This window comes from Falco rusticolus, chromosome 2 (genome assembly GCF_015220075.1).
Source record: "Falco rusticolus isolate bFalRus1 chromosome 2, bFalRus1.pri, whole genome shotgun sequence".
Lineage (NCBI taxonomy): Eukaryota > Metazoa > Chordata > Aves > Falconiformes > Falconidae > Falco > Falco rusticolus.
The window spans coordinates 8,595-35,392 of record NC_051188.1 but is presented as its reverse complement, the minus strand read 5'-3'; the positions used below and the strand labels follow the sequence as shown (position 1 = coordinate 35,392).

Below are 26,798 nucleotides of genomic sequence, written 5' to 3'. Positions count from 1 at the left end.
GAGTGTCTTACTGGAGTGACAAGCTGCAGGGCAACAGTCCTGCTCCCTTCCCTTGTTCAAAAACCAAGCAGAAGAAAGGCAAGGAGCACATCTTTTCCCTTCTGCTGTCTCAGCTATTGAAGTTACAGGCTTATAACATTGCAAGCTTTTCGGGAGGACACACCTCGGAAGGGACAAAGAGACACAGGTCCCTGCCTTTGTAATGCCAGGAAGTGACAATGTTTATACTAAGCCATGGACTTTTCAGTTTCTCAGTGAGAGAGCTGGAGGGGATGGGAGGGGGCACAGCCAGGACAGGTGACCCAAACTAGCCAAAGGGATGTTCCATACCATATGACATCATGCTGAGTATATAAACTGGGGGAAGAAGAAGGTGGGGGGACAGGGCATTTGGCATTATGGCGTTTGTCTTCCCGAGTACTCGTTAGGCGTGACGGAGCCCTGCTGCCCTGGGGATGGCTGAGCCCCTGCCTGCCCATGGGAAGCGGCGAACGAATTCCTTGCTTTGCTTTGCTTGTGTGCGCGGCTTTTGCTTTACCTATTAAATTGTTCTTATCTCAACCCTTGAGTTTTACATTCCTTTCTGATCCTCCTCCCCATCCCTCTGGGTCAGGGGGAGAGAGCAAGCGGCTGCGTGGGGCTGGGTTGCCAGCTGGGGTTAAACCACAACTATGACCCAAGATACACTTCCTTTCACTTATTTAATTGCTTGACTGAGCATTTCCAATGATTGTGCAAAGTCATGTCCCTTTTGAACACAGCACTGTTCCTCACTTCTCCTCTAAGGACTACCACTACCACCACAGAGCTACTTTTGAAGATACTTTTATTTACAGCAACACAAAGAGCAGTAAAAAAAAAAAGACTGGTAAGATACGCAACCACTTGTAACTGTCCCTCTTAATATCTGCCCCCCCCCCCCCCCCCCCCCCCCCCAATGCATTCTGGATAGAAAATCTTTGCAGAAATATTTTGTTGCTCTTGGACCTACGGGTGAATAGCTGTCTCACCACAGTGCAGCAGCATTGTTTCAGTCCTGTTTGGTCCCAGTCAGTGGCTGATCAGGATGTTGCTGAGGCTTAAAGACACAGGCTCTGGGTTCAGGTGTGTCCCAAAGGAGAAGCAGTTCCCACCACCACCAATAATCAACAACTCCTTCTCATCTGGCAGAAAGACACTACTATGATTATGTAGCATTAATGGCCACTCCAGCTGCTCCTAAGAAAGCAAAGGAGATTTTGAATGTACAGGACTTCAACATGTGGGTACCTCATAATGCTGCAGAGATACTTCATATGGTACCTTCATTAGAAAGTTAAGAACAGCCACACTGGGTCCCACCTAGGACCATTTAGTCCACTATACCACCCACAAATGTGAGTAGAAATAGATAGCTAGAGAACAGAGGAACAAGGAAAACATGATACACTCTTGTAGTATACTCTACTCACCCAGTAACTTGCAGTTCAGTGATTTTTAATGAGGGAATGTACTTCCTGAACCTTATTTTTTTTTCTTCCAAGAACACAGCCTGTCACTTTTGAATCTATGTAAACTTTGGCATCCATGTCCTATGGCAAGGAGTTAGAGCTTACCTATGTTTCACACGAAGCACTCTTTTGAAGTGTATTGCCTGCCAGCTTCTTCTAATGTCTCCTAGTTCTTATATCAGAGGAAGCAATGAACAGTTGTGCCCCCTTCACCACAAAGGAGACAGCCTAAAGTACACAGTTACACATCTGAGGTCCAAGAAACATCTGATTTAGAACCTGTATATCTGACAACCTGAAGAAAAGCTCTTTCATGATGACTTCCAATATTCAAAAGCTCAGGAAAGCGAACCTTGGAGACACACTTGTTGCAGGTATCAGACTGCAGCAGTAACAAAGTTGCTGTGTTGGCAATTCAGATATTGTAGGGGCCACTGCAACCTGAAGAGGACATGTTGTAGAGGCTTCCCTTGTAAAATTCCAGACAGAAGGCAATTTTCATGACAGCACCTTCATCTATATTCTTGAAGAAAGGTTAACGATTAAGAGATATGTATCTGCCCATGGTGACTGTTCCATGGCTTTTTCAAGCACAGAGAAAGCTGCCAGCCAATGGTTTTGGTGCTGTCACCTTCTAATGCATGTATCAATGCTGTATCCAGTACTGCACAGAAAATCACTGACAATCCCAGTCTTTCAAAACTTGGGACCAATCACATATACTGTACAGTACTATCAGTATTTTAGCACAGTACTGGTAGTTCCAAAAGCCTACAGAGTTTCACCTAAGTCCAAGCAAACAGCTCATAAGCAAAGGCAGCTACCAATTCACCTGCATCCACTTACTCAATGTCAACAAAGAAGTTCTGTTCTTTCAGATGCAACTTTATTATCACAGTATCCATTCTCAGCACTATCCAACAAGGATAGCCTATATTATCTAAAGGATATTAGGCCACTTATAACTTCTACTACAGAGTAAGAAAAAACTCAATTACATTCAAGCATACTTCATGCTTTATGCCCTCAGGAAAATGCTGCAAGGTCAGCCAGATGCACACATGCTGCCTATTATAAAAAACAGACCTGTCACAAATTCTAGTTTCACCAAGGACAGGAACCATATGTACAGATACCTAAAAGAAATGTGTTTCTTTAAGTAAAAGATAAATAAAAACTTGTCAAGCAACAGAAGTTTTCTCATAGAATGGTTTGCATTGGAAGGGACATTTAAAGGTCATCTAGTCCAGTGTCCCTGCAATGAGCAGGGACATCTTCAACTACATCAGGTTGCTCAGAGCCCTGCCTAGCCTGACCTCAAATGTTTCCAGGGATGGGGCATTGACCACCTCTCTCTGGGCAACCTGTGCCAGTGTTTCACCACCCTCATTGTAAAAAAATTCCTCCTTGTATCTAGTCTGAAGCTACTCTCCTTTAGTTTCAAACCATTCCCCCTTGTCCTGCTGCTACAGACCCTATCAAAAAGTCCATCCCCATCTTTCTTATAAGCCCCCTTTAAGTACTGAAAGACCACAATAAAGCCTCCCTGGGGCCTTCTCTTCTCCAGGCTGAACAACCCCAACTCTCTCTCAGCCTGTCATCACTGGAGAGGTGCTCCAAGCCTCTGATGATTTTTGCGGCGCTCCTCTGGGCCCACTCCAACAGGTCCATGTTTTCATTGTACTCCAGGGGGCATTATCACAGGTGAGGGCTACTCACAGATTTAGACTAAGTTTTGCTCAGAGTATGCCAAAATCCTGGTATGTGACATCACCTGTATGATTGTTCTTCACTGAATCACAGAACAAAATCACAGAATAGATGAGGTTGGAAGGGACATCTGGGTATCACCTATTCCAACCACCCCTGTTCAAAGCAGGCTCAACTACAGCAGGTTGCTTAGTACCTTGCCCAGTCAGGTTTTGAGTATCTTCAACGATGACGGGGAACGACAGCCTCTCTGAATCTGTTCAGAGTTCAATCACCTTTACAGTAAGAGGTTTTCTTGTGTTTAAGTGCACTTTCCACTATATCCATGCAATTTTCTTCTTATACTTCAGGAAGCAGCTATAGCACATAGCCATTTCCACCATGAAGTTTTTAATGAAATTATACCACAGACCTCCATGAAGACTAACTTAGGCTCTGGTTTGATCTGTTCTCTTCTTCCATAGGCACCCTGAAATTACTGGGCTTGTGCCTATCTCAGTTCTGCTCCCCCTGTTTGGAACAGAGCAGCTCTGTGCCCTCCAGTCTTCTGCACACTCAGACTCTCCCTCTCTTAACACTGCTCTGTACTCTGGGTTGGTAAGAGCACTTCAAAATTAGATTCCACCTCAAACAAGGAATGTTTATTCCACTCACAGATTTGCCTGTTTTGCATTCCCTACTCTGTTTCAGGGAATACCCCTACAGTTAACATTCCTTCACACTACACTGTTTACCCTGAAAGAAAAATTTCAGTGCTTACCACATTAATCGTATAGTCCAAGCAGAGACCAGTCATTAAGTCAAGAACAGTGATGCCTGGCACAGAGGATGAGTGAAACCACACTCCACCAACAAGCAGAAGTTTTCCATCATGCACATGTGCAGTATGTGAATACCTGTGAGTTCAAAATGAGAAACTCCATTAGTCAGAGAGGTAGGTAGATACAGGCTGAAGATTCACTGCTGAATGCCTTCTACTTACCTTGGGATGAGAGAAGGGTGTGTCTCTACTGTCTGCCACTGAAAGCCATGTTCAAGCTCCCTCAGAAAGAAAACTGAACCTAAGGGCTGCTCAGCTGCTCCCAGACCTCCTGCAATTAGCACTCCTCCCTTCCAGCTGCAGGCACTGTGAGAGTGACGGCTTTCTGGTACTGGACCCTCAACAGGAATCTAGGAAAACGTAAGTCCAAGGGTCAAGTTGGGCAAGCTAAACGTCTCCTTCATGTCAAGGCTCTTAAATCTCTTGCTGTTGCATGTCCTGTGGGATGTAACAGTCCTTCCTGCCATAGGATAGGAACAGTTGCTGGAGGGGAACAGGGTAACCACGATAGGGAACAATTCAAAAAACCCAACCAACACACATTCCCCTAGGGACTGCTGAGTAGAAGTGTTTCCATTTAGACTATCTCCGATATGTCTCTGGCCCTCAGTGTATTTAGTACCATTCAGTCTTGAGAGGGTTTTATTTCTGCACATTTATTAGAGGCAACTTTATGTGCATTCTTACATGCTGCTTTCTGTTCAAGACATGCACCTGAGAACCACAAGTTTACAAACACAGGGACTAATGCAGTGACCAGCAAAGTGCTCAAGCCACAGAGCAAGGTCAAATGCTGAACTGCAGTACTAATGTGCAGAAAGCAAACCTTTAGTGCTTGCACTAAATGAAAAAATGTAAGATGAGGGATTTGAAGAATATCATATCAAAAAAGCTGTGAAGAAAATTTTGGAGGCCATCTGGTCCATTCCTTTCTCCTAAAGCAAATGGATGGAACTATAGCTATTATCCTCTGGAGAGATGGTTATTAAAATTCCTGAAAGTTGCAGCGACTTTTCATCTCTTTAGGCAGTCTACTGCAGCACTTTACAATCTTCATAATTAACAGCTTCTCTCAGTGTCCTGTTGAAGTTGCCCTTTCTAGATTTCCTGTACTGTTCAAGGTAAAAATGGAGAACAATTTGTCCTCTCTGTAGTTTTATTTTACATATTTGAACACTTCTTTCTATCTTGAAACTTCTCCAGGCTCAATAGCCACAAGTCCTTCAAAATCTTCCGCTGTAAGGGTATGTGGTCTGGTCATTCTCTTGCATACCTCTATAGAGCTGTATATAGTATATACCCCGTCCATCCCTTTTTCTCTGGAATCAGCTCCGAGTATTCTACAAGGGTCCTGCTGAGATTAAGAGCACTGAAGAGAACAGAAGGACCGATTCATGTGTCTTAGAGATAACATTACTGGTTACATACCTGAACACACTGTTTAGGCCCTCCACAACAGCATGACCCTGCTTACTCTTATTTAGCCTGTGATCCCCTGTAATTACACATAGTTCTGCTATGCAGTATTTTTAAAACTTAGTCTATCTTTAATAACCTGCAATTTGTTTTTCCAGAAGTACTTCCTCCATGTCAAAGTAATTTTGAGTTTTCATCTTGTCCGCTAAGGTACTATTGAGACTACTCTGCCTGATGTTAACTACCTATAAAATACAAATACTCTTCACTTCATCATTTTTGTCATTAATAATTGGACCCCAGGACTGATCCTGTGGGACACACCACTATTTCCATGGAGTGTCATTTCTAAATTTTCTCAAAGTCTGACCTCCAAATAATTTTGCACTGCCCTGCAATACTCATCTTTAAACCATGTTTTCTTAGTATGTTATGAATGTGTCACACAAGGTGAAGTCCTACTAAAGTCTTGATACATATGCATTCTTCAGAAAAAAAATCTACTGCCATGCCACAGAAATGCAAATAATGTTAAACAAATCACTTCTTGAACTCTTCTTGGTGGTCACTTATCTCCCAATTATCTTCCAGATATTTATAATCTGTTACTATCAGTTTCTGTATTTTTGAGGACCTGAGATACAGTTGATTTGGCTTCTACACTGTAGAAGTTCAAAGCATATGTGGAGGGTGAGCACCTGTTTCATTAAGTTTACTGGATCACAGTCACTTTCAATCAAAAATGGAATAAGTAAAGGGGGAATTGATAAAACAAAACCAGAGACACAAACCTGACAGACAAGGGACAACAGAGACAATACCAAAGATCAAAAGTCTCCCATCACTAATTCATGGGCCATTAAGAAACTCCAGGCACAGCTTGAGGAGGGTCAACCTGAACTTTGAAACCGATAAGAAGGTGGAAGTGAGGAACAAGAGGATTCAGAAGACTCAAGAAAGGGCCCTGTGGGACTAAACAAAACTTACTAAGAAACGTTTAGAAGGGGATCGTTGGGGAACAGAGGGGAAACAAACACAAAAGGGCACAGAAGGGGTCAGTCGCATGTAAACAGTCACCGGTCAGTACACTTGTCTGACTGAGCTCTGCACCTGATCAATCTATCTTACTGATTAAAGCCTTTCTTAACTACCTTTCTGTGTAATATCACACTACCCCAGGCAAATGATGCATGGACTAGGTGCCTGCAACTGCAAAGACAAGCATTAATGAATATGGAACCAGAAAACGGGAGTCAGAGCAGCAGGGGAAAACACTCCTGGGCCTTTTGTGCCAGTAACTAGAGCAAGCAAGAGCCTCAGCATCAGGAGTTGGAGGGGCCACAGATCCTGAGAGCATCTTCATGCCTCTCAAAGACTTTGCCTCCAGAGTGCCAGCTACTGGAGGGGCCAGTGTGAGTGAATTTGGGACAAACGAGTCAAACTGGGAATGCAAGCACTCCTGGGCCTGTGGCATGAGTGGAAGACAAGACCATCACAGGTCACAGGACCTGTGCATGTCCCAGAGGCAACTGCTTGGGTGACTGGGGCAACTGAATCAAGTGAGAAGCTCAGCATCAGCAGCTAGAATAAGACCACGGATTACGGCACTCATGTGTCTGGATGCCAGCTGCTGGAGGGCAGACTTGTGTGTTTGTATTTTCCCTGAACCTTGCATGTATGTGAGCATGCATCTCCACGTCTTGCACTCCATGCCTTTCACCATGTTGGTTGCCTTCAAGGAAAGAATCATAGAACCACAGAATCAGAGAGTATCTCAAGTTGGAAAGGACCCATAAGAATCATTGAGGCCAACTCCCTGCTCCTCACAGGAGTATCTAAAACTAAACCATATGACTAAGAGCATTGTCCAGATGTTCCTTTACCTCTGACAGGCTTGGTGCTGTGACTACTTCCCTGGGAAGCCTGCTTCAGTGACTGGCCACTCTCAGTGAAGAGCCTTTTCCTGATGTCCAGTCTGAACTTCCCCTGATGCAACTTCATTCTGTTTCCTCATGTCCTGTCACTGGTCAACACCTCTCTGCTCCACTGCCTACCCTGAGGAAGCTGTAAGACTGCAATAAGGGCACTCCTCAGTCTTCTCTTCTTGATGCAGAACAGGCCGAGTGACCTCAGCCACCCCTCATAAATCTTGCCCTCGAGACCTTTCACCATCTTGGTCACTCTCCTCTGGACACACTCTAATTTGTCCTTCTTAAATAAAGGCACCCAAAACTGCCCACAGAACTCAAGGTGGGGCTGCACCAGTGCAGGGTAGAGTGGGACAATCACCTCCTGACCAGCTAGCTATGCTGTGCTTGACACAGTTGGCCCTTTTAGCTGTCAGGGTACACCACTGACTCACGTTCAATCAACCCAGTCCCCAGATCTCTTTTGGTGGGACTGCCCTCCAGCCTCTCATCCCCCAGTCTGTATGTATAACCAGAATTACTCCATCCTATGTACAGAATCTGGCACTCACTCTTGTTAAATTTCATATGGCTAGCAATTGCCCAGCTCTCTAGTCTATCCAGATCTCTCTGTAAGGCCTCTCTGTCCCTGAGGGAATCCACAGCTCCTCCTAATTTGGTATCATCAGCAAACTTACTTCATGTACATTCAACTCTTGCATCCAGATCATTTATAAAAACATTAAAGAGCACTGGCCCTATACTTGAGCCCAGTGGAACCCCACTGGTGAGTGGCTGCCAGCCTGACGTAACTCCATTTACTAACTCCTTCAGCCTGACCTGTCAGGCAGTTGTTCACCCATCATATTATGGGCTTGTCTAACTGTATGCTGGACATTTTGTCCAGGATACTGCAAGAGACAGTATCAAAAGCCTTGCCACAATCCAAAAACCCCACACCTACTGGTTTCCCTTTATCAACAAGAAGGGTGACCTTGTCATAAAAGGAAATTATGTTACCTGAACAGGGCTTTCCCCTTCGGGAGCCCATGCTGGCTATGACCAATGACTGCACTGTCTCTCATGTTTTTCAATAACTCCCAGAAAAACCTTCTCCATAATTTTACTAGACAATGAAGTGAGACTGTCAAGCCTGTAATTACTAGGGTCTTCCTTCTTATCCTTCTTGAAAATTGGGACATTCACCAGCTTCCAGTCGACTGGGACCTCTCTAGACTGAAGACTGTTGAAAAATAATGGAAAGAGGTCCTGTGATATCTTTACCCAGCTCTTTCAGTACCCTCGTATGAATCCCATTGGCCTCATAGATGTACGCGCATTCAGCTGAGGCAGCAAGTCTTGGAACAAATTCAGAGTCAGCTGGGAGTTCATCATTCTTCCAGTCATGGTCTTCCAACAGTAGGCTCTGGAGGTCCCAGAGCCCACCACTGGTTTAAGAGACTTGTTCTCCTCTGTCCCTTAAATCTGCTGGGCAGAGGGGACAGGGAATCCTCCATATCACGTGTCTTGTCTGCCTGACAGGTTTGTCCCAGGGAAGGTAGGATTCCAGTAGACTGGTACCACAGTGGGGCACACCCTGCAGCCTGACGGCTGGGTAGCAGCATGTTCCCATGGAAGCTCTGCCTGGGAAGCCGTGTCAGCTGCAGACATAGCCTTCTACCAGACAGGTACCACGGCTCCCTGTTCGAGCCAGCCAAGTTACAGCACCCTGCCATGCAAACCGCCATGACACGCCCTGGCTGACACACCAGGCCCTGTCTGCCTGCCCTGGTCCTAGTGCTCCCCAGGGGTTTCTTTTAGAGGTGTGGGGGGCTTGGCCGCAGTTGCTCCTGGCCCCCATCTCTGCACTCCCCTGAGGTTTTCCCAGTTCAGGAACCTCCCCTGCACCACACACTACAGCATCCACAACAGACTGTGTCGGCACTGGAGCCGCTTGCCTTGGTGACTGAGAATGCTCATGGGGAAATCTCATCAACATGCATAAATGCCCAGTGGGAGAAATGAAAGAAGAGAGAGACAGAATGTTCCCAGTAGTATCCAGCAACAGGGCAACGGGCACAAACTGAAATACAAAAATATTCACTTAAAGATAAAAACTCCTCACATTTTATTATGAAGGTGGTCAAGCACTGGAATAGGTTGCCCAAAGAGGTTGTGGAGTTTCCATCTTCCAAGATAATCAGAACCCAACTGGACAATATCCTGAGCAACCTGTTCTAGTTAGACCTGCTTTAAGCAAGGGGGAGGGACTAGGTGATCTCTAGATGTCCCTTCAAATCTCAGCTATTCTGTGAAGACTGTATTCTGTTAAAGAGCAAGGTGCTTACACATTAGCTCTAACTCTAATCACTGTGGAGTGTGACAGTACTGCCAGTGCCACCCACTTGAGTATGGTAATACCACTGTGATTTAGTTGGGCTTCCAATACAGCAGCATGCACCTATGATGCGAAGGCAACTTCTACTCCCCAGGGCCTCCCTAAGTTCTTACCACAGTGCAGGAAAGTTCTTGAGTGTGCAGGAAATACCAATCACCTAGCACAGGCTCCATAGCAGAGCGGCCACCATACAGAAACAGATACTTCTCACCTATGGAAAAAGACAAGGAGGTGAAAAGAGAAGTTAGAATTTGGTATGTCACAAAAGCAAAAATTTACGTTTGTGTAGAAGGAAAGCTGACCAAAGACAGAAATTAATGCAGTCAGGCAGTAGTTTTACATACTATTTATATTAAGACATCGCAATCCGACAAACATTTCCAGACTTTAGCAATAAATGCAAGAAATTGTTTCAAAGATACAGGAATTACTCTTCTATCTAGATCTTTTATAAGACACATGGAAGACTAAATATTTTTATTAACATTTTTCATGTTTGTGGTCATTAAGAAGACCCCCATCACCCACTTATATTATGTAGTTTCTGAATATGTAAAGTCTGAATGGAAATCATACACTATAGTCTCAAAACCAAAAGGAGAAAGCATGTTTTTTAATATACCTAATGGACATAAGGAATGAAAACTAGGCAATGGGAAGATTACACCTGTAGAACTAATAAAACTAGAAAACCCTAAATACATAAATCATAGCAACACAATGACATCTGTTTATCCCAAGAAAACAGATAAATCCTCATAAGGCAACAAGAACGTGTATTTGTTCCTGCAAAAGGGAGATAATGGTAACTTAAGTGTGTAGGAGTTAATCTGGAGAAGCCTCACAAAGGAAGTACAAAGTGTGCAAAAGTACTCTTGGTAGCTGTCAAGGATGTGTGTTAACTGCACTATGTACTGTCAGCTTACTTCTTCGTAATGGACTGGGTAAATAACACAATTGTTGGTCACTTCAGCTACAAAGCAAAATCAGGGCAAAAATAAAATGATGCAATACAGTCCGACAAAAACAAAAACCGATGTATCATTTATAAAATTTTATTTACCCATTGAGCAGTTGCTTCTTTGATATAAAATTTTGACTGGAAGGCTGAACTCTAGATTACATTACAGTGTTAATTAACACTGCTCCACAAATTCAAAGTATGCTCCAGACTAGACTAATGACTGCTTAACAATTCCCCTGGTGTTCCCCTTCAATAGCTCCCTGCCAGCTAGTGGAGAATGGAACAGTTGAAGAAAGGACAGCTTTCGCTCCCTGAATTCCACTAGGACACACCACTGACTTGCTAATAAGCGCTGAAGTTTTTGCCCCGTACAGTCAATATATTTTACTAAACAAACCTTCAGCATGCCATTGCAGGGCTTGATTCTAGACCTATTCAGAACTACTAAATATTTGCCAGTTGCTACTAGAAGAGTAACATTTCTTCTGAGGCACTTCTCCTGGATAAAGAGCTAGGGATCCTGCTCCATAATGCTCCAAAATTAAAATATTATCCTTCAGAGAGGAAGTTCTGAAACTTCTTTCTGGTGTGATCAAGCATGAATAACTTTAGCCATAAATGATCTCAAGACCCAGTCTTCCAGAACAGATTATGTCCCTAGGTTTCAATTCTACTTACCACTGGGTAATGTAGCATACAAAAGAGGAAATTATCATATTTCAAGTGTCAAGAAGAAATCTCAAAGCCTCTTTTAATTTCTTTTCTACTGGCAGGCTTAAGAAGTAGGACAATATGGATCTCATGAAGCTTAACAGGGCCATGAGAAAGTCCTGCACATGGCCCAGGGTAACTGCCAGTATCAATACAGGCTGTGGGATACATAGATTGAGAGCAGTCCTGCAAAGGAAGGCTTGGGGATACCGTTTGATTAAAAATTAAATAAGAGCCAGCCATGTGCACCTTTAGCCCAGAAAGCCAATTGTACCATGGGCTGCACAAAAAAAAAGTGTGGCCAGCAGGTCCAGGGAGGTAAGACCCCACCTGGAGCACTGCATCCAGTTCTGGGGTCTCCAGCACAAGACAGACATGGACATCTTAGAGTGAGTCCAGAGGAGGCCACAAAAATTTTTAGAGGGCTGGAGCATCTCTCCTGTGAAGAAAGGCTGAGAGTTGAGGTCATTTAGCCTGAAGAAAAGAAGGCTTTCCCATGACACCTTATTGCAGCCTTTCAGTATTCAAAGGGGGCTTATAAGAAAGAGTGGGAGAGACTTTTACCACGGCCTGTAGTGACAGGACAAAGGGTAATGGTTTTAAACTAAAAGAGGGTAGATTTACATTGGAGTAAGTAAGGAATTCTTTACTATAAGGGTGGCGAGACACTGGGGCAGGTTGCCCCGAGAAGCTGTGGTTGCTCCATCCCTGGCACTGTTCAAGGCCTGGCTGGATGGGGATTTGAGCAACCTGGTCTAGTGGAAGGTGTCCCTGGCCATGGCAGGGGGGGTTGGAACTGGATGGTCTTTATGGTCCCTTTCCAACCCAAACCATTCTGCAATTCTATGATTTACATAACGGCAGAACAGTATTCTCCATTCTGGTTTTTGTTCCTTTACTAGCAATTATTTTAACACTAAGAATTCTTAACATTTGCCTTGCTTTTCTTATAAGCATCTGTTTATACAAAGCCTCACTCACTTGCAGTGCTAGGTTACATGCTAAAAAGCTCACCTGCACAGTCAGAGGAGCACAGAGGCAAAACAAGGTGGCAGAACCCAAATAATATCCTGCCTCAGCTGCTTCCAGGAGAGCAATCAAGCCATAAAAGGCTCATTTTCTCACACACAAGAGGAGGCACAGAGAGGCAGTAGCAGGTGTGCAGGCAAGAGAACCCCAATTCACATGCTTATAGAATCAGACGATATGTCCCAGCTCCTCCCAGAGCTGTCCAAAGGGAACTGTCAGCCCCATTACCAGCTGTGAAACTCATCAAAATGAGCAAACAGGAGCAACTCTCTGGAGGTGGGTACTGCCTACAGGGGTATGGGACATGTTATATGATGCAGGGAAAGAGTTTTTGGGGTTTGCATAAGACTTACCGGGTACTCAAGAGAGAAATCAGAGGCAGGAAAAGGGATGGATATCAATGATTTGTGGAGGTACGAACACAGGAAAACAGAGGGATAAAAGGATAAAAAGGGCTAGTGACATGTAAGCAGGTTGCTGGTCAGTAGGCCTGTCTGGTCACATCCTGCATCTTAAACAGGAACAGCTGGAAATGAGTCTTTTCATTTGTGGTAGGTATGTTTGTGAGAGCAGAGCCAATCAAACTGCAGTTGCAAGTGTGTATCGTAGCACTTTTAAAAAATGCATTAATGAACTTTTTTTCAGCACTATACAGTCATTTCTATTTTTTGATTCCTGCCTTGCATCTGGAAAACTAACAAGATTGCAGCTCATCTATAATAAATGTCATTATCACAAGGTATCTGTCATATAGGTTCTGTAATGAATTGACCATGTATTAATGGCATAGATAATGGAAATCCTGCCAAATCATTGGATCAAGCAGTTCAGTTTCTCGGTTCATGAAACTCAGCTGAGACTACTCAGTCTGTCCCTTTTGTCAGATTTAGCAAAGCCTCTCAGATATACTTCTGGGCTTGACAAACAAAAAGGCACAACAAGAACAGGGTGGATATGATAAGAATACTTTCACACGAAGTTTAAGCCTTGACTCTTTTAAGCCCAGGGGAAAAAAATCACCACGGGAACAAAACCTTTACAAAACGTAACTGGATTCTCTAAAGTGGTGATGAATCTATCAAGATCATATGCTTTCGGAAATGTTCAGCAAAAAGCTATTGTTTCAAACGAATACAATGCACCAACATTAACTGCATAGCCTGTACTACATAAAAAGTAAGGTTATATCATGACAATTTGCCTTTTAGACCTCACTCTCTGGCCAGGACTACCCCATGTATTCTGGAATTTCTATACCTCTGCATACCTTCAGCCATTTCCACTCTTTCCAGGCTTTTTACCTTTGAACATTACTTCAGTTGTACTGTGTCTCCAACGCAAAGCAGCTGGTTCAGCAGCAGGCTGCACACTTAAAAGGTCCACTGTAATATCACCTAGGTCAGAGGCATTATAGGTTTCAGGGAAATTTAGCCACAACATTCCCAAGCCTGCACTCGCTGGGGATGTTCGTCCTCCTACTACCAGGGCCAGGCTGTTTGAGAGACACGACACAGTATGGTACAACCGCTCATCTGTGGAGATACAGAACATCACAGGTCACACTGGTCTTTCTCCCATGAAATGTATAGGATCATTGATTCATTTAGGTTGGAAATGACCGTTAATATCAAGTCCAACTGCATCACTAAACCATATCCCTAAGCACCATGTCTACATGCTTTCTAAATACCTCCAGGGACGGTGACTCAGCCACTTCCCTGGGTAGCCTGTTCCAGTGCTTGACAACTCTTTCAGGGAATGTTTCCTAACATCCAACCTAAACCTTCCCCGGTGCAACCTGAGGCCCTTTCCTTTCATTCTACCACTTGTTACCTGGGAAAAGAGACCAACCCCCACCTGCCTACAGCCTCCTGTCTGGTAGTCGTAGGGAGTGACAAGGCCTCTCCTCAGCCTCCTCTTCTCCAGGCTAAACAGCCCCAGTTCCTTCAGCCAGTCCTTACAAGCCGTGTACTCTAGACCCTTCCCCAGCCCCCTGCCTGGCTCTGGACACGCTCCAGCACCTCAATGTCTGTCTGTCTGGCCGTGAGGGGCCCAAAACTGACCCCAGGGCTCGAGGTGCAGCCGCACCAGTGCCGAGTACAGGGGGACAGGCACTGCCCTGGCTCTGCTGGCCATGCTGCTGCTGACACGAGCCAGGATGCTGCTGGCTGACTTGGCCACCTGGGCACACTGGGGGCTCACATCCAGCCAGCTGTCGACCAGCACTCCTCCTGTGCTGGGCAGCTTCCCACCCACTCTTCCGCAAGCCTGTGGTGTTGCACAGAGTTGTTATGACCCAAGTGCAGGACCTGGCACTTAGCATTCAGAACCTTCAGATGTCTTTGCCAGCATAACCATGCTGTGACATCACTTTTCCACTAGACGTTATTTCATTGTTAGCACAAAAATTACTTCCACATACTTGCCATCAGTATGGGAACTCACCCCATTTTTTATCAGGGTTTTTCTTTTTCACGCAGCCAGCTTTCCAGTAGCCTGCATGCTTAATTAGCACATGAAAATTTCTCATACGGCAGTGCTGTCCATCCTCCTCCCCAAAGCCTCCAGTGGTGAGAACCACATTGGGTTTTATAAGAACAGAGTGGTGACCGTAACGTCTCAGGCCAGAAACTTCAGAGTGCATTGCACACACTGCTGCAGTGATACTCCCAGCCATCCTGACAGGACCCTCATGATGAGGAACTGCAAGCCAAAGAGAATCAAAGAACTTATGCACAAACAAGAATCAAGGACTACGTTTTAAATGAGAGATTGAGCAAGTCTGTACAGCTTTTCAAGAAAAAAAAATTGTGAAGCAATTTGACAGAGGACACAGACAACCTGACATGCCCTAGAAATAAAGCTGTAATGGTTGGAACTACCACTGTGCCAGCTTTACTTCTGTTTACTGCTCCCTCAACTCCTGACACAGTTCTGAGATTGCTTTAATGGGGTGGAAGTAAGATTAAGAGACTGCAGTATCCTAAACTGCTGTAGCAAGAGAGGAATCACTGCAATACCTTCAAAGGGAGTACCTTTCTGATGAAGACAATATTTGGCTAGTTGAATAGCAAAGGACAAAGACCCGGAAGCTGGATGTCAAAGTTTCTTGATAGATTTGGATCCTACCTTCAAAAAAGCACTGAAATACAATTCTAAAGCATGAGGAATAATCTCTGTTAATTCCAACAGCCCTACTATAAGAGAATATTTTCAGTTATCTAGATACCTTCTCTCTAAATACTACATCCCTTAGTGTGAAACAAGCTTTAAACACAGGACTCTAGCAAAAATTGTACAAATTGTTTTAATGACTTTCAAATTTGTGTCTTCTTTGTTTTAAGCAAGTGCCTTACTCTTGTGTTGTAAGAGATGATGAGGTGCGGGAAAAGCAGCTCTCAGTCTATTTTTTTGTACGCCATACCCAGAAAAATTGTGTCTACTGAATGCTGCTTAGTACAAGACTTTCTATTGTTTGATGAAATAAAAAATTACATCTTCTTGGACTTATATGTCTTTCTACAGATTATTTTTTTAAAGACTGATGGGGGTTTTCGTTTCAGAAAATATACTTACTGTGCTCTGTTTAGAAGGCTTAGTTAGTACTTGCAACTCTCTTGAAGAGGGACCCAGATCTATTTGATAGGATAGTTGGGGGCACATACTGGTATTTGAGACATACCTTTTGCCATTCCCAGTAAAAAAATATCTAAGAATGGATACTTTACCAGACTTTCAAACCCCCTGCTATCAGTTTTCAATACAATAGTCAACAGCAGAAAGACCCTATTCCTGTCTCTAATGAATCAAGTGTCTTCACTGTACTCATGTCAGTTAAGCAAATGCCAGATTTTTTTTAACTTAAGGATAGAGCCTACGCATTTAGGAGCTTTTAAGGTTTTAATATAAGGACTAGTGACAATCACACAATATATTTAACCACACCCACATCCATTTAGCTTCAATTTCACTACACATTTTCAGATCGAATCAAGACACAACACAATGGCCTTGTTAGGTTAACGAACGTCATCCTGCCTTATCCTCTTCCAGCTGCTTTTCCTGCTCTCTAGAACATGGATTTTGACTTTCAGTTACAGACAGATCTACTTGTGGTGCTATACTGTGAACAAGACTAGTGATGTGAAACAGCTTAAAAATAACCTTCTGCTTTCCACCCTCAAAAAGGAAGCAAACAGCCAAAAGCAGGTATTTCTTAGATTGCTACTGCTGCCAAGTGCTTTTAATCACAGAAACACAGTCTTGCTCTTGGCTTTTCCCTAACTGTACCACTTTTCTCCCACCTAAAAAAAAGCAACGTACGGATTTAAAAACATTTTAAAAACAGAAATACTACATGTGCAATTCCACCCACAGGGGATAACAAAACAAAGCACAAACTTCATGACATGCTCCTGAATGCTCTGCTGGATGATACTTTGATAGTGCAGTAAGTAAACATAACAACCTTTTGGAAGCTGGAAGGATAGAATGGCTCAGAGGACCATGTATAGAGGCAAGCAGGAATAAACTGAAAAGGGAGAGTCTGTGGGATACCAAAAATAGGAGGAGGATCATGGTAGACTGGCATTGCAGCCATGCACTGGAAGGCCCCACATGTAAACAGAAAGAAGAGCTGTTCAGACTGGAAGGTTCAATAAACTACAAGAATGAAACTGATCAGAACCATTAGAGTCAGGAGGTGGCCCTGGCCTCACTATGGACAGCAGAACCATTGTTAGAAGGATGGAGAAAGCTACTCAGATGGCAGCATCCCATCTGTTCCTTCCAGGGTTTTACTGTCTCCTAAAATCTCTCAGTGAAGCCTGCATGAGATAAAAGAATACTATGAAAACCAGTCAGTATGTACCTGTCATATTGGATAACAATGGTGTCCAGGAAGGTTCCACCCCCTTTGACGCAGTCAAGACAAAGTAATGGGAACATTTGAGATGCCATTCCTGTAGCAAGCCCAAAGAAAAAAAACAAAAACAAACAATCCTCCTCAAAATCTTAAAGCAATAGTAAGGACCTCAGAACGGTCAGGGTGATCAAAACCTAGCCTAGGTTTCCAATGGTGGCCAAAATCAGGAGACTAAAGCTGAATCTGAGAAAGAGCAAGTGTGTAAATACCTTCCTCACCTCAATCTTCAAAAATGTACAGCTCAGGGATTTTCTAAGCAAGAAGCTGAGTCTTTGTACAGAACAATCCTTGATGGATTTCCCATCCATGAATCTATTCAGTTGCTCTTTGAACTCTAACATAAACTTCTATCATCTGTAAGCTGCTGCAGCAAGGAGTTCCATAGAATAATTACATGTTGCATGAGGAACTTTTTTCTTTTTTTGGAATCAGCTTCCCTTTATGCTTCCCAGTTCAGATCACAGAAAAGAGTGAGGGCTGTATACCAGAGGGATTAAGGTTTCCTAAAGGTCACGGAACAGAAGTGATCCCAAAGAAATTGCAAATGTTCAAAGGTGCAATATGGTCTCAGCTGGCCAATGATACATAAATACGATTTCCAGTCTGGCCTTGGAATCATTCAGAGGCAGAAGCACAAGCAAGAGGATTGCACAGGTAGTCAGGAGCAACACTAGGGTCCACCCCGGCTTTTACGGACATCAGGGAATTTAGTATGTTCATTCCCATGGGGTGGGATATATTCAGCCAACTATGTGACTAGAAGGCATAAATATGAATTTAAAAGGCACAAGAAACCACAATATTAGCATCACTGCCCAAACACCTACCAAAGTAAAAAGCATCTTTTGAAAAGTGATATCCAAAAACTAATGTAAATACTGAAGAATTGAAGAATCCACTATTTACCCCTAGGCAAATTATTCTAAAAATTAATTGTCCTCAGCACTAAGTGTATATTTTACATTTCTTACCTAATTCGATAAAGCTTGTTTATAGTAAGACCTGGACCTTACTTTACCTCACAGGCTAATTGTAGAGCTCTCTGTTACCACATATCTTACTCCTGTGCACATTTTTCAGCTCGGACTTGCGTATGTGTAAACCTCCTCTATAAAAAAATGATAAAATGTCTTTTCTTTCTCACTGTATGAGCAATTGTCTTGATCTACAGTAATTCTTGCAGGCATTTCTACACCACTTTGCAAATCTGCCAGCATCTTTCAGTGATCAATTTTGCATTAATGTAGTAGAGCAGATCCTCCATGTTGGAAAAATAAATGCAAGCATGCTAACTTGGTTTTCATACTGTTCGATTTCTAGAGAGAATTATAAACAGAGAATCACAAAATTGAAAGGGAAACTTCTAGTAAGTGCCCTACAGGATCTTTATCTTGAAGTTACTCAGTATCTTTGACTTCTCTTCTACACTTGAAATAGTTGCAGACTTCGCTAGCAGTTAACACAAAAACGGCAAAGAATAGAGTCATAGTTAAATTTCAGTCATTAATATAGAAATGGCTGCACAACATCAGACCAAAAAAACATCTGAAACTAGTAACCTGAGTCCAACAATGACAAACAGTAATAGCCTACAGAAACACAGAAGAGCAGGACAAGTACAACTACTTCCCCCAGGAAGGCTCCCAACCATTTGCAGTCAGGAAACTCACAACAGGTTTATTTTTATATTATTCAGTAATCCTCAATACACTTCTCTTTCATTAAAATAATTGCCCCTTGAACCCATGCAAACTTTTAGCATCAACAGCACCTTTTATACCACCAGCTAGTTTGCTATGCTAAGGCTGTCTCCCTAAGAGACCGCTCACTGGGGAAGGAACAAGCAAGAGTCTGCTTCCAGTGCTACCTGACCCAGCGTCAAGTGGAGCTTCCTGCGGGCTCTGCGTGAACTGCCTGATTCAACATCCTTTCTGCCTCCATGAACACCTATGCTTCAGCAACTCTTGTACAGAACTATGACCATAAGAAGTTGCAGACACCTCATCATATCAACACCAGGTCATTGGTGTTCAGAATAAAGAAGGGTTACCTCATATTCATCAAAAGGCTCCAGAGCCTGCAATCTTTGCTGCTCATCTTCTGGAGTACAACAGGTGAAAAACGTATTCATATCCATGACACTGCACTCAGTCCAACCCTAAAAGAGAAATCCCTCAAAATTATTAGCTCTGGAAGGATAAACTCACTTCTCACAAGAAAATGAAGACCCTAAATTAAACATCCGCATGGGCCTTTAAGACTCTCTAGCTGGAACAACAGCAGCCTAGAGTCTAGTGAGAATAGATCTCTTACCTGTAAAGCTCCTAAGAACTTAAATTTTTTTGTATCAAAAGCCTCAGAGGAATCCATCTTGCCTTAATGCCATACCAGAAAGTAGACTGCAAGTTGGTTGGAAAGACCTTCAAATGACTAGTCATGCTACTACAGAAGGCAGTGTCCCTGTCTTCTTCAACCCATAACTGACACATCTGATGACTTCCAAAATTATTTAATGCTACAATCTTTCCCAGATAAGACACACTTCATGTGTTCCTTAGAGCTGCAGGTACTTACCTTTTCCAAAAAGCGCCTCCGCTGTGCCTCACAATCAGGGTGCTTTGACAAAGAATGAAGTGTAGAGTTCAGCTGGCTAAAATGCTGCTGCATGACACGTCCAAAAGGGTCCTCTGGGTGCATCTGCTCATACAGCAGAAAGCATGCCTGAGAGAAATGCTCTGCTGCCCACTGAATCAAGGCATCTGACCTGTCAGGCAGATCGTGTACAAGGAATTAAATCACTGAGGGGCAGACAAAATCTATCTTCCTGCAACACTATAAAGCATGCTACTAAGGCATCCTGACACAGGTAATATACCAAAGAGAATCCTGTGCCGGGAACTTATGAACCTCTCCTCTCCCATCTGTGCAGAGAATTCAGGGGATGAGCAGAACAAAAACCTCAAAATCACTTGTTCAAGGTTTTTCTTCTTATTTTTCCTCCCTTTTAGGATGTCACGGACACAAATTATCCCATCACAATTATGATGTAAGGAGCTGTTTGGGACTTCCACAGAATTGCTGAAGCTTTAGTTACAAGACAGCAGGTCTCCCAGCCATGAGTGGCGTACATAAAAAGAAGCTTGTTCTTTTCATTTTACCACCTAGTTAACAGCAGATAACTCAACTGACCTGCTGTTTTCCATGTAGGTGAGCACCACCTCTGCTATGAAGAGGGTGGGAATTTCCTTGTCCAGTCCTGCTTCCTCCAGGGCTCTCTCCAGCTCAGACAGCTCTGATAAATCCACTCCCAGTAATTTATAATCCTCTCCAGAAAAGGTAATGACTCCTGGGAGACAAAAAATATCCAGCCTCACTACAGTGCTGATACAATACTGAGACCAAAGGGGACAAACAGGAATATCAGCCCCACAGGCAATCGCTCACAAGCCTGTGCCCATCAACTCAATTTCTCTGGGACATGTACAAGAAAATCCCCATCACTAAATGAACCATAAAGGGATAGTGTCAAGAAGCAATCCATTAAATGCAGATTGAAAACTCCATTATTCTTAATGCAAATTTCACCTATAGATGTCTCACAGAATTATCACATTTAGTATAACAACAAAACTTTATCATATTTACTTTAAGAACATTTTTATAGAGCCACTATAATTCAGAATCAAATCTGAAGGGCTCTCATTTACAGACCTTTCAGTTTAAGCTAAGTACCATTGCTTTGACAGAATTTGAATGGTTTGCCTAACAACCATAAAACAATTCTCAAGGGTTTTTTGAGGTTTGTTTTTTAAAGATTTCATTTCTGTAAAATTGCATTGAATCCTGAACCAGCACATGCTAGCTCCCTGCAATACTAGTCTTCCAGATCACTGCTCTCAGAAATAAGTTCCAATTTATGATTTGTAAGCATTAGATTTAGATTAGATATAAGGAAGAAACCCTTCCCCGTGAGGGCGGCGAGGCGCTGGCCCAGGCTGCCCAGAGCAGCTGTGGGTGCCCCATCCCTGGCAGGGCTCAAGGCCAGGCTGGACGGGGCTGGGAGCAGCCTGGGCTGGTGGGGGACGTCCCTGACCGTGGCAGGGGGTCTTTCAGGACCCTTGCAACCCAAGCCATTCTGTGATTCTATGATTATAATACCATACCTCTGTACTCCGTAAGCTATAGCTTGTTAAGCTGTTTCAACCAAAACCAAATCAGAAACAAACTGTAAAGTACCTTTAGAAATTACCTACTCTATGTCTCTGTACCAGTGCAATCCAACAACTACACCTGTCCTGAGAACTGTTAATTACACTTCTCAAAGGCATTCATTACTGGAGGCAAAACAGCCTTCTCTAGAAGCCCATCTCCATGTTCCCTATTAACTTCTTCTGAAAACTAACTGATCTACACATCGCTTCCTGCCCTCTGGGCACAGAAAATAGGATATTCCCAACTCTTTTGACACCTACCTTTCAGCTGAAGTAGTTGAAGATTATTGGTATGGACACAATTCTTTGCTACAGGATGCTGCCAGTGAATGGATTCAAAACCAACCACAAAAACAAGAATGGATTCAGGACGAAACTGAGCAAGCTCATGGAAGAGCTACTCACAAAGACTTACTCAGATGTTCATGGCAGCCAGGGACTTGTGCTCTGCACCTGTCTCTGTAGCTGTCTTCCATCTGTATTTAAACTAACCATTACAGTCTAAGCATAGCAGCCTACTGTATTTCATTACTGTCCCTACTGTATCTCATTCCAGATTTTCCAGACCATTCATGTACTTTGTCAAAATCCTACTCTCATCCACCATATTCAGCTCTCCCTGTTTCTTGCTGGTTTATTACATTTTCACCTACTACAGCATATCATCTAGAACATTAACGGAAACCTTGAAGGAAATCAGATGCAAGAGAAATCTCTGGCGAACCCCATACTTTACATTCCTCCATTCTTCCACTGAATTGCCCCTTAGTATTTAGCTGGCATAATAATCCTTTCAGCTTTACTTACATTCTATGGTAGTTTCATAAGGCTCATTTTTCTCCTGCCTTGGAGAGTGAAAAGAAAAAAAAAAGGCAGGTAACATAACAACTGATGTTTTATTACATTCCATACACCCAAGAGTCATACCTTTTCTCCTACCCATAAAGGCCATAAATCACAGTATAATTTAGGTTGAAAGGGGCCTTTGAAGGTCATCTAGTCCAACTCCCTGCTCACAGCAGTTACCTGTATCAGGCTGCTGGAGGCTTTGTCCAGTCAAGCTCTAACTATGTCCAAAGCTGGAGATTCTACCGCCTTTCTGGGCAATCTGTTCCCATTTTTTACTACTCATGTGGCAGAAAAAAACCCAAGAAACAAACATTTTCATTACACATTACTGAAATTTCCTTTGCTACAACTTGCAACAATTGCCCCTTGACTGTTTGCTTTGTGCCTCCAAGAAAAGTCTGGCTCCACCTTTTTTCTCCTCTCCTGTTAGACAGCTGAAGACTGCAGTAAGCCTCACCTCAGTTCCTAAGGCTGAACAAACCCAGTTCTCTCAGCCTGCCCTCGTATGTCATGTGCTCCACCACTTTATCGTTCTTGTGACCTCTCACTGGACATGCCACTGCCTTTGTATTAAAGATCCCAAAGCCAGATGCAGTACTTGAGAAACTGTAACTGAAAGAAACTGAACTTGGTTTGATATAATCCATTCCTGACAAATCCATTCCAGCACCTACATGTCTTCTTTTCACCTCCCAATGCTTACAAATTATCTGTTTGTGCCAAAAATTTTCAGCAAAACCATGCTTTTTGTCTACAACTTTGTAGTTCCTCTACCATTATACCTCACTTTCTAAAGGCTGAAGTTCTGTTTGCTTCTTCTAAACATTTAGCATCCAGAACACCTTCCATAAATACCATACCTAATCCTTCCCCTCCGGTATCTCCCACCAGTGCTGACAACTCTTTCGTTCTTTTGATCAGAGCAGCTTTTTGGCATGCCACGTTCAGGAAATCCACCTCGTATACCACAGTGTGATGCAGAAGACCTACGTCCTTCAAACGGAAGTATAAGGAGTCAAAGCCAGCACCTAAAGACAGGATCTGCAGAGAAAGTATCAGAAAAAGTTATACTCATCTCTAGCAGCATCCTGAGCATCTAGGTGTGAAAAATATTCAATAACATCATCTATAGTGACAAAATCAGGCAATCCCCTGCACGAGGTAGAAGAAATTTGTGTAGGTATTGCCCCCTCCCAGATATTTCTGACAAAGTGACAAATGGACAGTCACAGTAGTGCCAGTCAAATTCTCTGAGTTCTTCTGGGAAAGGATCCGAACAGATGCACTAGTATGCTACTGCTGTGCCAAGATCCCAAAAAGTCTTTTCACACATGTAGTGGAAACTGCCAGTACACCCAGAAAGAGAAAATGTACCTGTGTCCTAGGGTACCTCTGGGTCTTCAGCAGAAAGTCTTGAACACAGTGATCTACAGCACGGGCACGGATGTAGTAACCCCTGTGGAAAGAAATTCAGTTGTAATCACTGTCCAAGAACCCTATTTCTCCACCACTGGCACCCTGCATTTCAAAAAACTTTTTTTCTCTACCCAGTAACCCCACATTGATAGAACTGCACCGCAAGATGTCTGATGACGTCATATCTAGAGCTTGTTAATAAATACAGATCTCCTGTATTCAGTAAGTGTACTAACCAACAAGACTACGGATAACCCAGAGAAAACATGCAGTCATCCTAGTTGGACCTGTTCCATTTTGCATAAATCAGTCATCACTGGGTGAAAAAGTATGAATCCATATAGTCAGGATGCTCCTCTGCAATGTGGGTGGCCAGTGCCAGTTCCTGCCCCAAATCATATGCCATAACAATATGAAATTAACTCCTTTACTTAGAAGGGGCTATTGGGTATATCAAAACGAATGACAGTGTGTGCAAATGCAGTGAGTGGGGAACAAAAAAGGAAGAGAAGCAAAGTCAGGGAAGGATTTTCAAAGCATGTGATCAGTAGACTCAGTGCAAAGGGGAAAAAAAATCTATAACTGAAGCATGATAATGTCTGCTCAATGTTATACTCAATTAAGAGTAACGTTAAACCACATTTTAAATTTTAAACTATCGAAACATTATAATGAAATTCTGTATTGATTATGCCTAGTCATACACCTTGCAGAGATTACTTTGAATTCTCTGGTTTTTGAATGAATGGAACTAAGTAAGTCTAACTCCTGGAAAGCATTTACCATTTGCCTAGTCCAGCACGACTAGCACCTCTTTTTCCTTGGCACTGTCTTTTAGTTAGTTTCACCACATCCCCACCAGGCTTACCAGTTCCTATCAACCCCTTTAACAAGCATGTTATCGTCCCCACACCTCAAAAGGGCTAAAGATTTCACTAGCTTTTCTAAGATGTCCCAGAACTCATTATGACAGTGTTGACAACTGCAATACTTAACTCTATGAATTTAGTATTTAGTTTGGCTTGCCAATGTCATGCAACAAGTCAACACAGGCTCAGCTTCCTGGTGAGCAACACTCATTTCCATAGGCCTGCAAGCTTCCACACGAATACTGCTTTTTTTTTCGCCCCTCACAATGAAACTCCTTTGGCAATGGGCAGCCATTTGATTGCATTAAACTATTAGTCTTGTATTAAGTAAACTCCACTACCATATCAGCATAGAACCCTCCACACATACACATTAAAACATTCATGCCTGTATCCTGCAAAGCTCCAGAGATCTACTGGTAAGATACCACTGACTCAAAAGATAATATTGTTACCCTGAGCCACCAAATACCTTACCAAATTACAATGTTCTTGAGAATTGTGAAATGTGTTCAATTGATTCGTGTCGATATGGAACAATGCTTGGACCGCACGATGAAATGTAACCTTCTGTCTTACATACCCTTGTATAACCACACGCTTAAGAAAAACAGAGTGATCAATGTATATAGTTCCTGTATCTTGCAAAGAACACCTGGCTACATACCTAGTTCCTGTACCTTACAAAGGACATCTGGTTACACACCCTGATATGCAGGCTGAGCTGCTAACAGCACAGTGTTAAGTAAGAGAAGTTTACAGGGCGCATGCGTAAAATCTAGGGTCATCCTAAGGGTGAGCCGAGGAAGACTGCTGACTTCATCCACCGACCGCCAGACAGGGGTTAAGAAGACCCTCAGAGACAGAAAGAGCATGTGCCATGAAGTACACGCCTATTCCAAGGATCCATTTACATAAACCAAACCTTTCTTAGAAATAGCTATGAATATGTATTAGTTTAGGAAATATAAACCAAAAATAAATTTTGTATGGAGTGCATCTTGGTGAAGCAGAGACTCCTGGCGCACCCAGCGCTGTTTGCTTGCCTGTTTGCTTAATAAATTGCAAACTTTGATTGTAATCCTATTTTGGGACTAAGTTATTTATCACAAGAATTAATGAGAAAACTACTGACGTGCTAAGATTTTTGGTAAGTTAGTTTTCAGACCTCAAGCAGTTTTCAGCAGCATTGAATACTGGAATTAGGGACCAGTCCGGTGACACATTTCACTCAGGACAAAGCTTTCAATTTTTGCCCGTAAGCCATGTAAAATTATACTGTCTAAAAAGGTGACATCACTGAAAGTCAGTGCTCGGCAAGTTGCCACTCTGTCACCGTGTCCTAAAAACGCATTTCATGGAGTTGTGCCTCCAACCGAAGCGCCAGGAGCCTGGGGAGCCGCTGGAGCCCCTCCGCAGCTGGCAGGGGAGGCTGCGGGCCGCCCGCACCGGGGCCCGGCAGCCGCCAGCCGGGCACCCCGCGCCGCGCCCGCTCCTCACCGGTGGACAAGCGGGGCCCGCCGCCGCCGCCGCCCCACCAGGAGGGGCAGGAACCGGTCCTGGATGTAGCCCCGCGCCGCCGCCGAGCACTTGCTGAGGGCGCTGCTGCCGCTGGTGCCCTGCACCTGCCGGGGGACAAGGAGGACACGGCGCTGGCGCAAGGCCGTGGCGACACCGCGGGCCGAGAAGCGCCCGGGCCCGCCGGGGCGGGACGGTGGGGCCAGGCGGCGCCAGGGGGGCTCCGAGCGCAGGGAAGGGCAGTTCCCGCCGGCGCCGCCGAGCCCCGTTCACGTCCCAACCTCCCCCCGCGCCCCCCGAAGCCAGGCCAGGCCCCGCCACCCGGGCCGGGACCCCGCCTACGGAGGGGCCCGCCCGGGGATCACTCACGGCAGCGGGGCACGGGCCGCCCGGCCGCCCGCGGCCCATCGTACGCGCGGCGCCGCGCTCTGACGCTCGGGCGCAGCCGGTGACGCGGCGCCCGCCCGCGGGGCGTCGGGGGCGGGGAGCTGCCGGTGGCGCGCGCCCCCTGGCGGGCCCGCCGCGCTCCGCCCGCCGCCCGTCCCCGCCCCGCCTCCGAATGCCGG

General features: G+C 44.1%; 1 protein-coding gene across 5 annotated transcripts; it reads right to left on the bottom strand.

Annotated features, from left to right (window-relative positions):
- Positions 1–809: 809 nt before the first annotated feature.
- On the bottom strand, positions 810–26,703 carry LOC119143128 (tRNA wybutosine-synthesizing protein 4-like). Of its 5 annotated transcripts, none has more exons than XM_037377036.1 (14): positions 26,602–26,703; positions 26,215–26,339; positions 23,804–23,885; positions 23,290–23,470; positions 20,559–20,715; positions 19,944–20,133; positions 19,420–19,527; positions 17,316–17,406; positions 14,891–15,148; positions 13,747–13,977; positions 9,855–9,952; positions 4,183–4,370; positions 3,961–4,096; positions 810–1,218 (listed from the first exon to the last, which is right to left on the bottom strand). In XM_037377036.1, exons 1-14 carry the CDS (start codon positions 26,638–26,640, stop codon positions 1,051–1,053), a joined length of 2,052 nt encoding a protein of 683 aa, XP_037232933.1. In that variant the 5' UTR covers positions 26,641–26,703; the 3' UTR covers positions 810–1,050. The 5 variants fall into 5 exon arrangements, with proteins under 5 accessions (XP_037232933.1, XP_037232934.1, XP_037232936.1 ...); XM_037377037.1 differs by having other exon boundaries at positions 23,290–23,422; XM_037377039.1 differs by having other exon boundaries at positions 1,101–3,475.
- Positions 26,704–26,798: the final 95 nt, after the last annotated feature.

Coding starts and splice junctions, on each gene's coding strand:
- LOC119143128 (XM_037377036.1), bottom strand. CDS start 26,640: ATGGGCCGCGGGCGGCCGGGCGGCCCGTGCCCCGCTGCC. Junction 20,716..23,289: donor TACCGGAGGGGAAGGATTAG/GTATGGTATTTA, acceptor TTTGTCTCCCAG/GAGTCATTACCTTTTCTGGA. Junction 4,371..9,854: donor AAGAACTTTCCTGCACTGTG/GTAAGAACTTAG, acceptor ACGTTTTCCTAG/ATTCCTGTTGAGGGTCCAGT.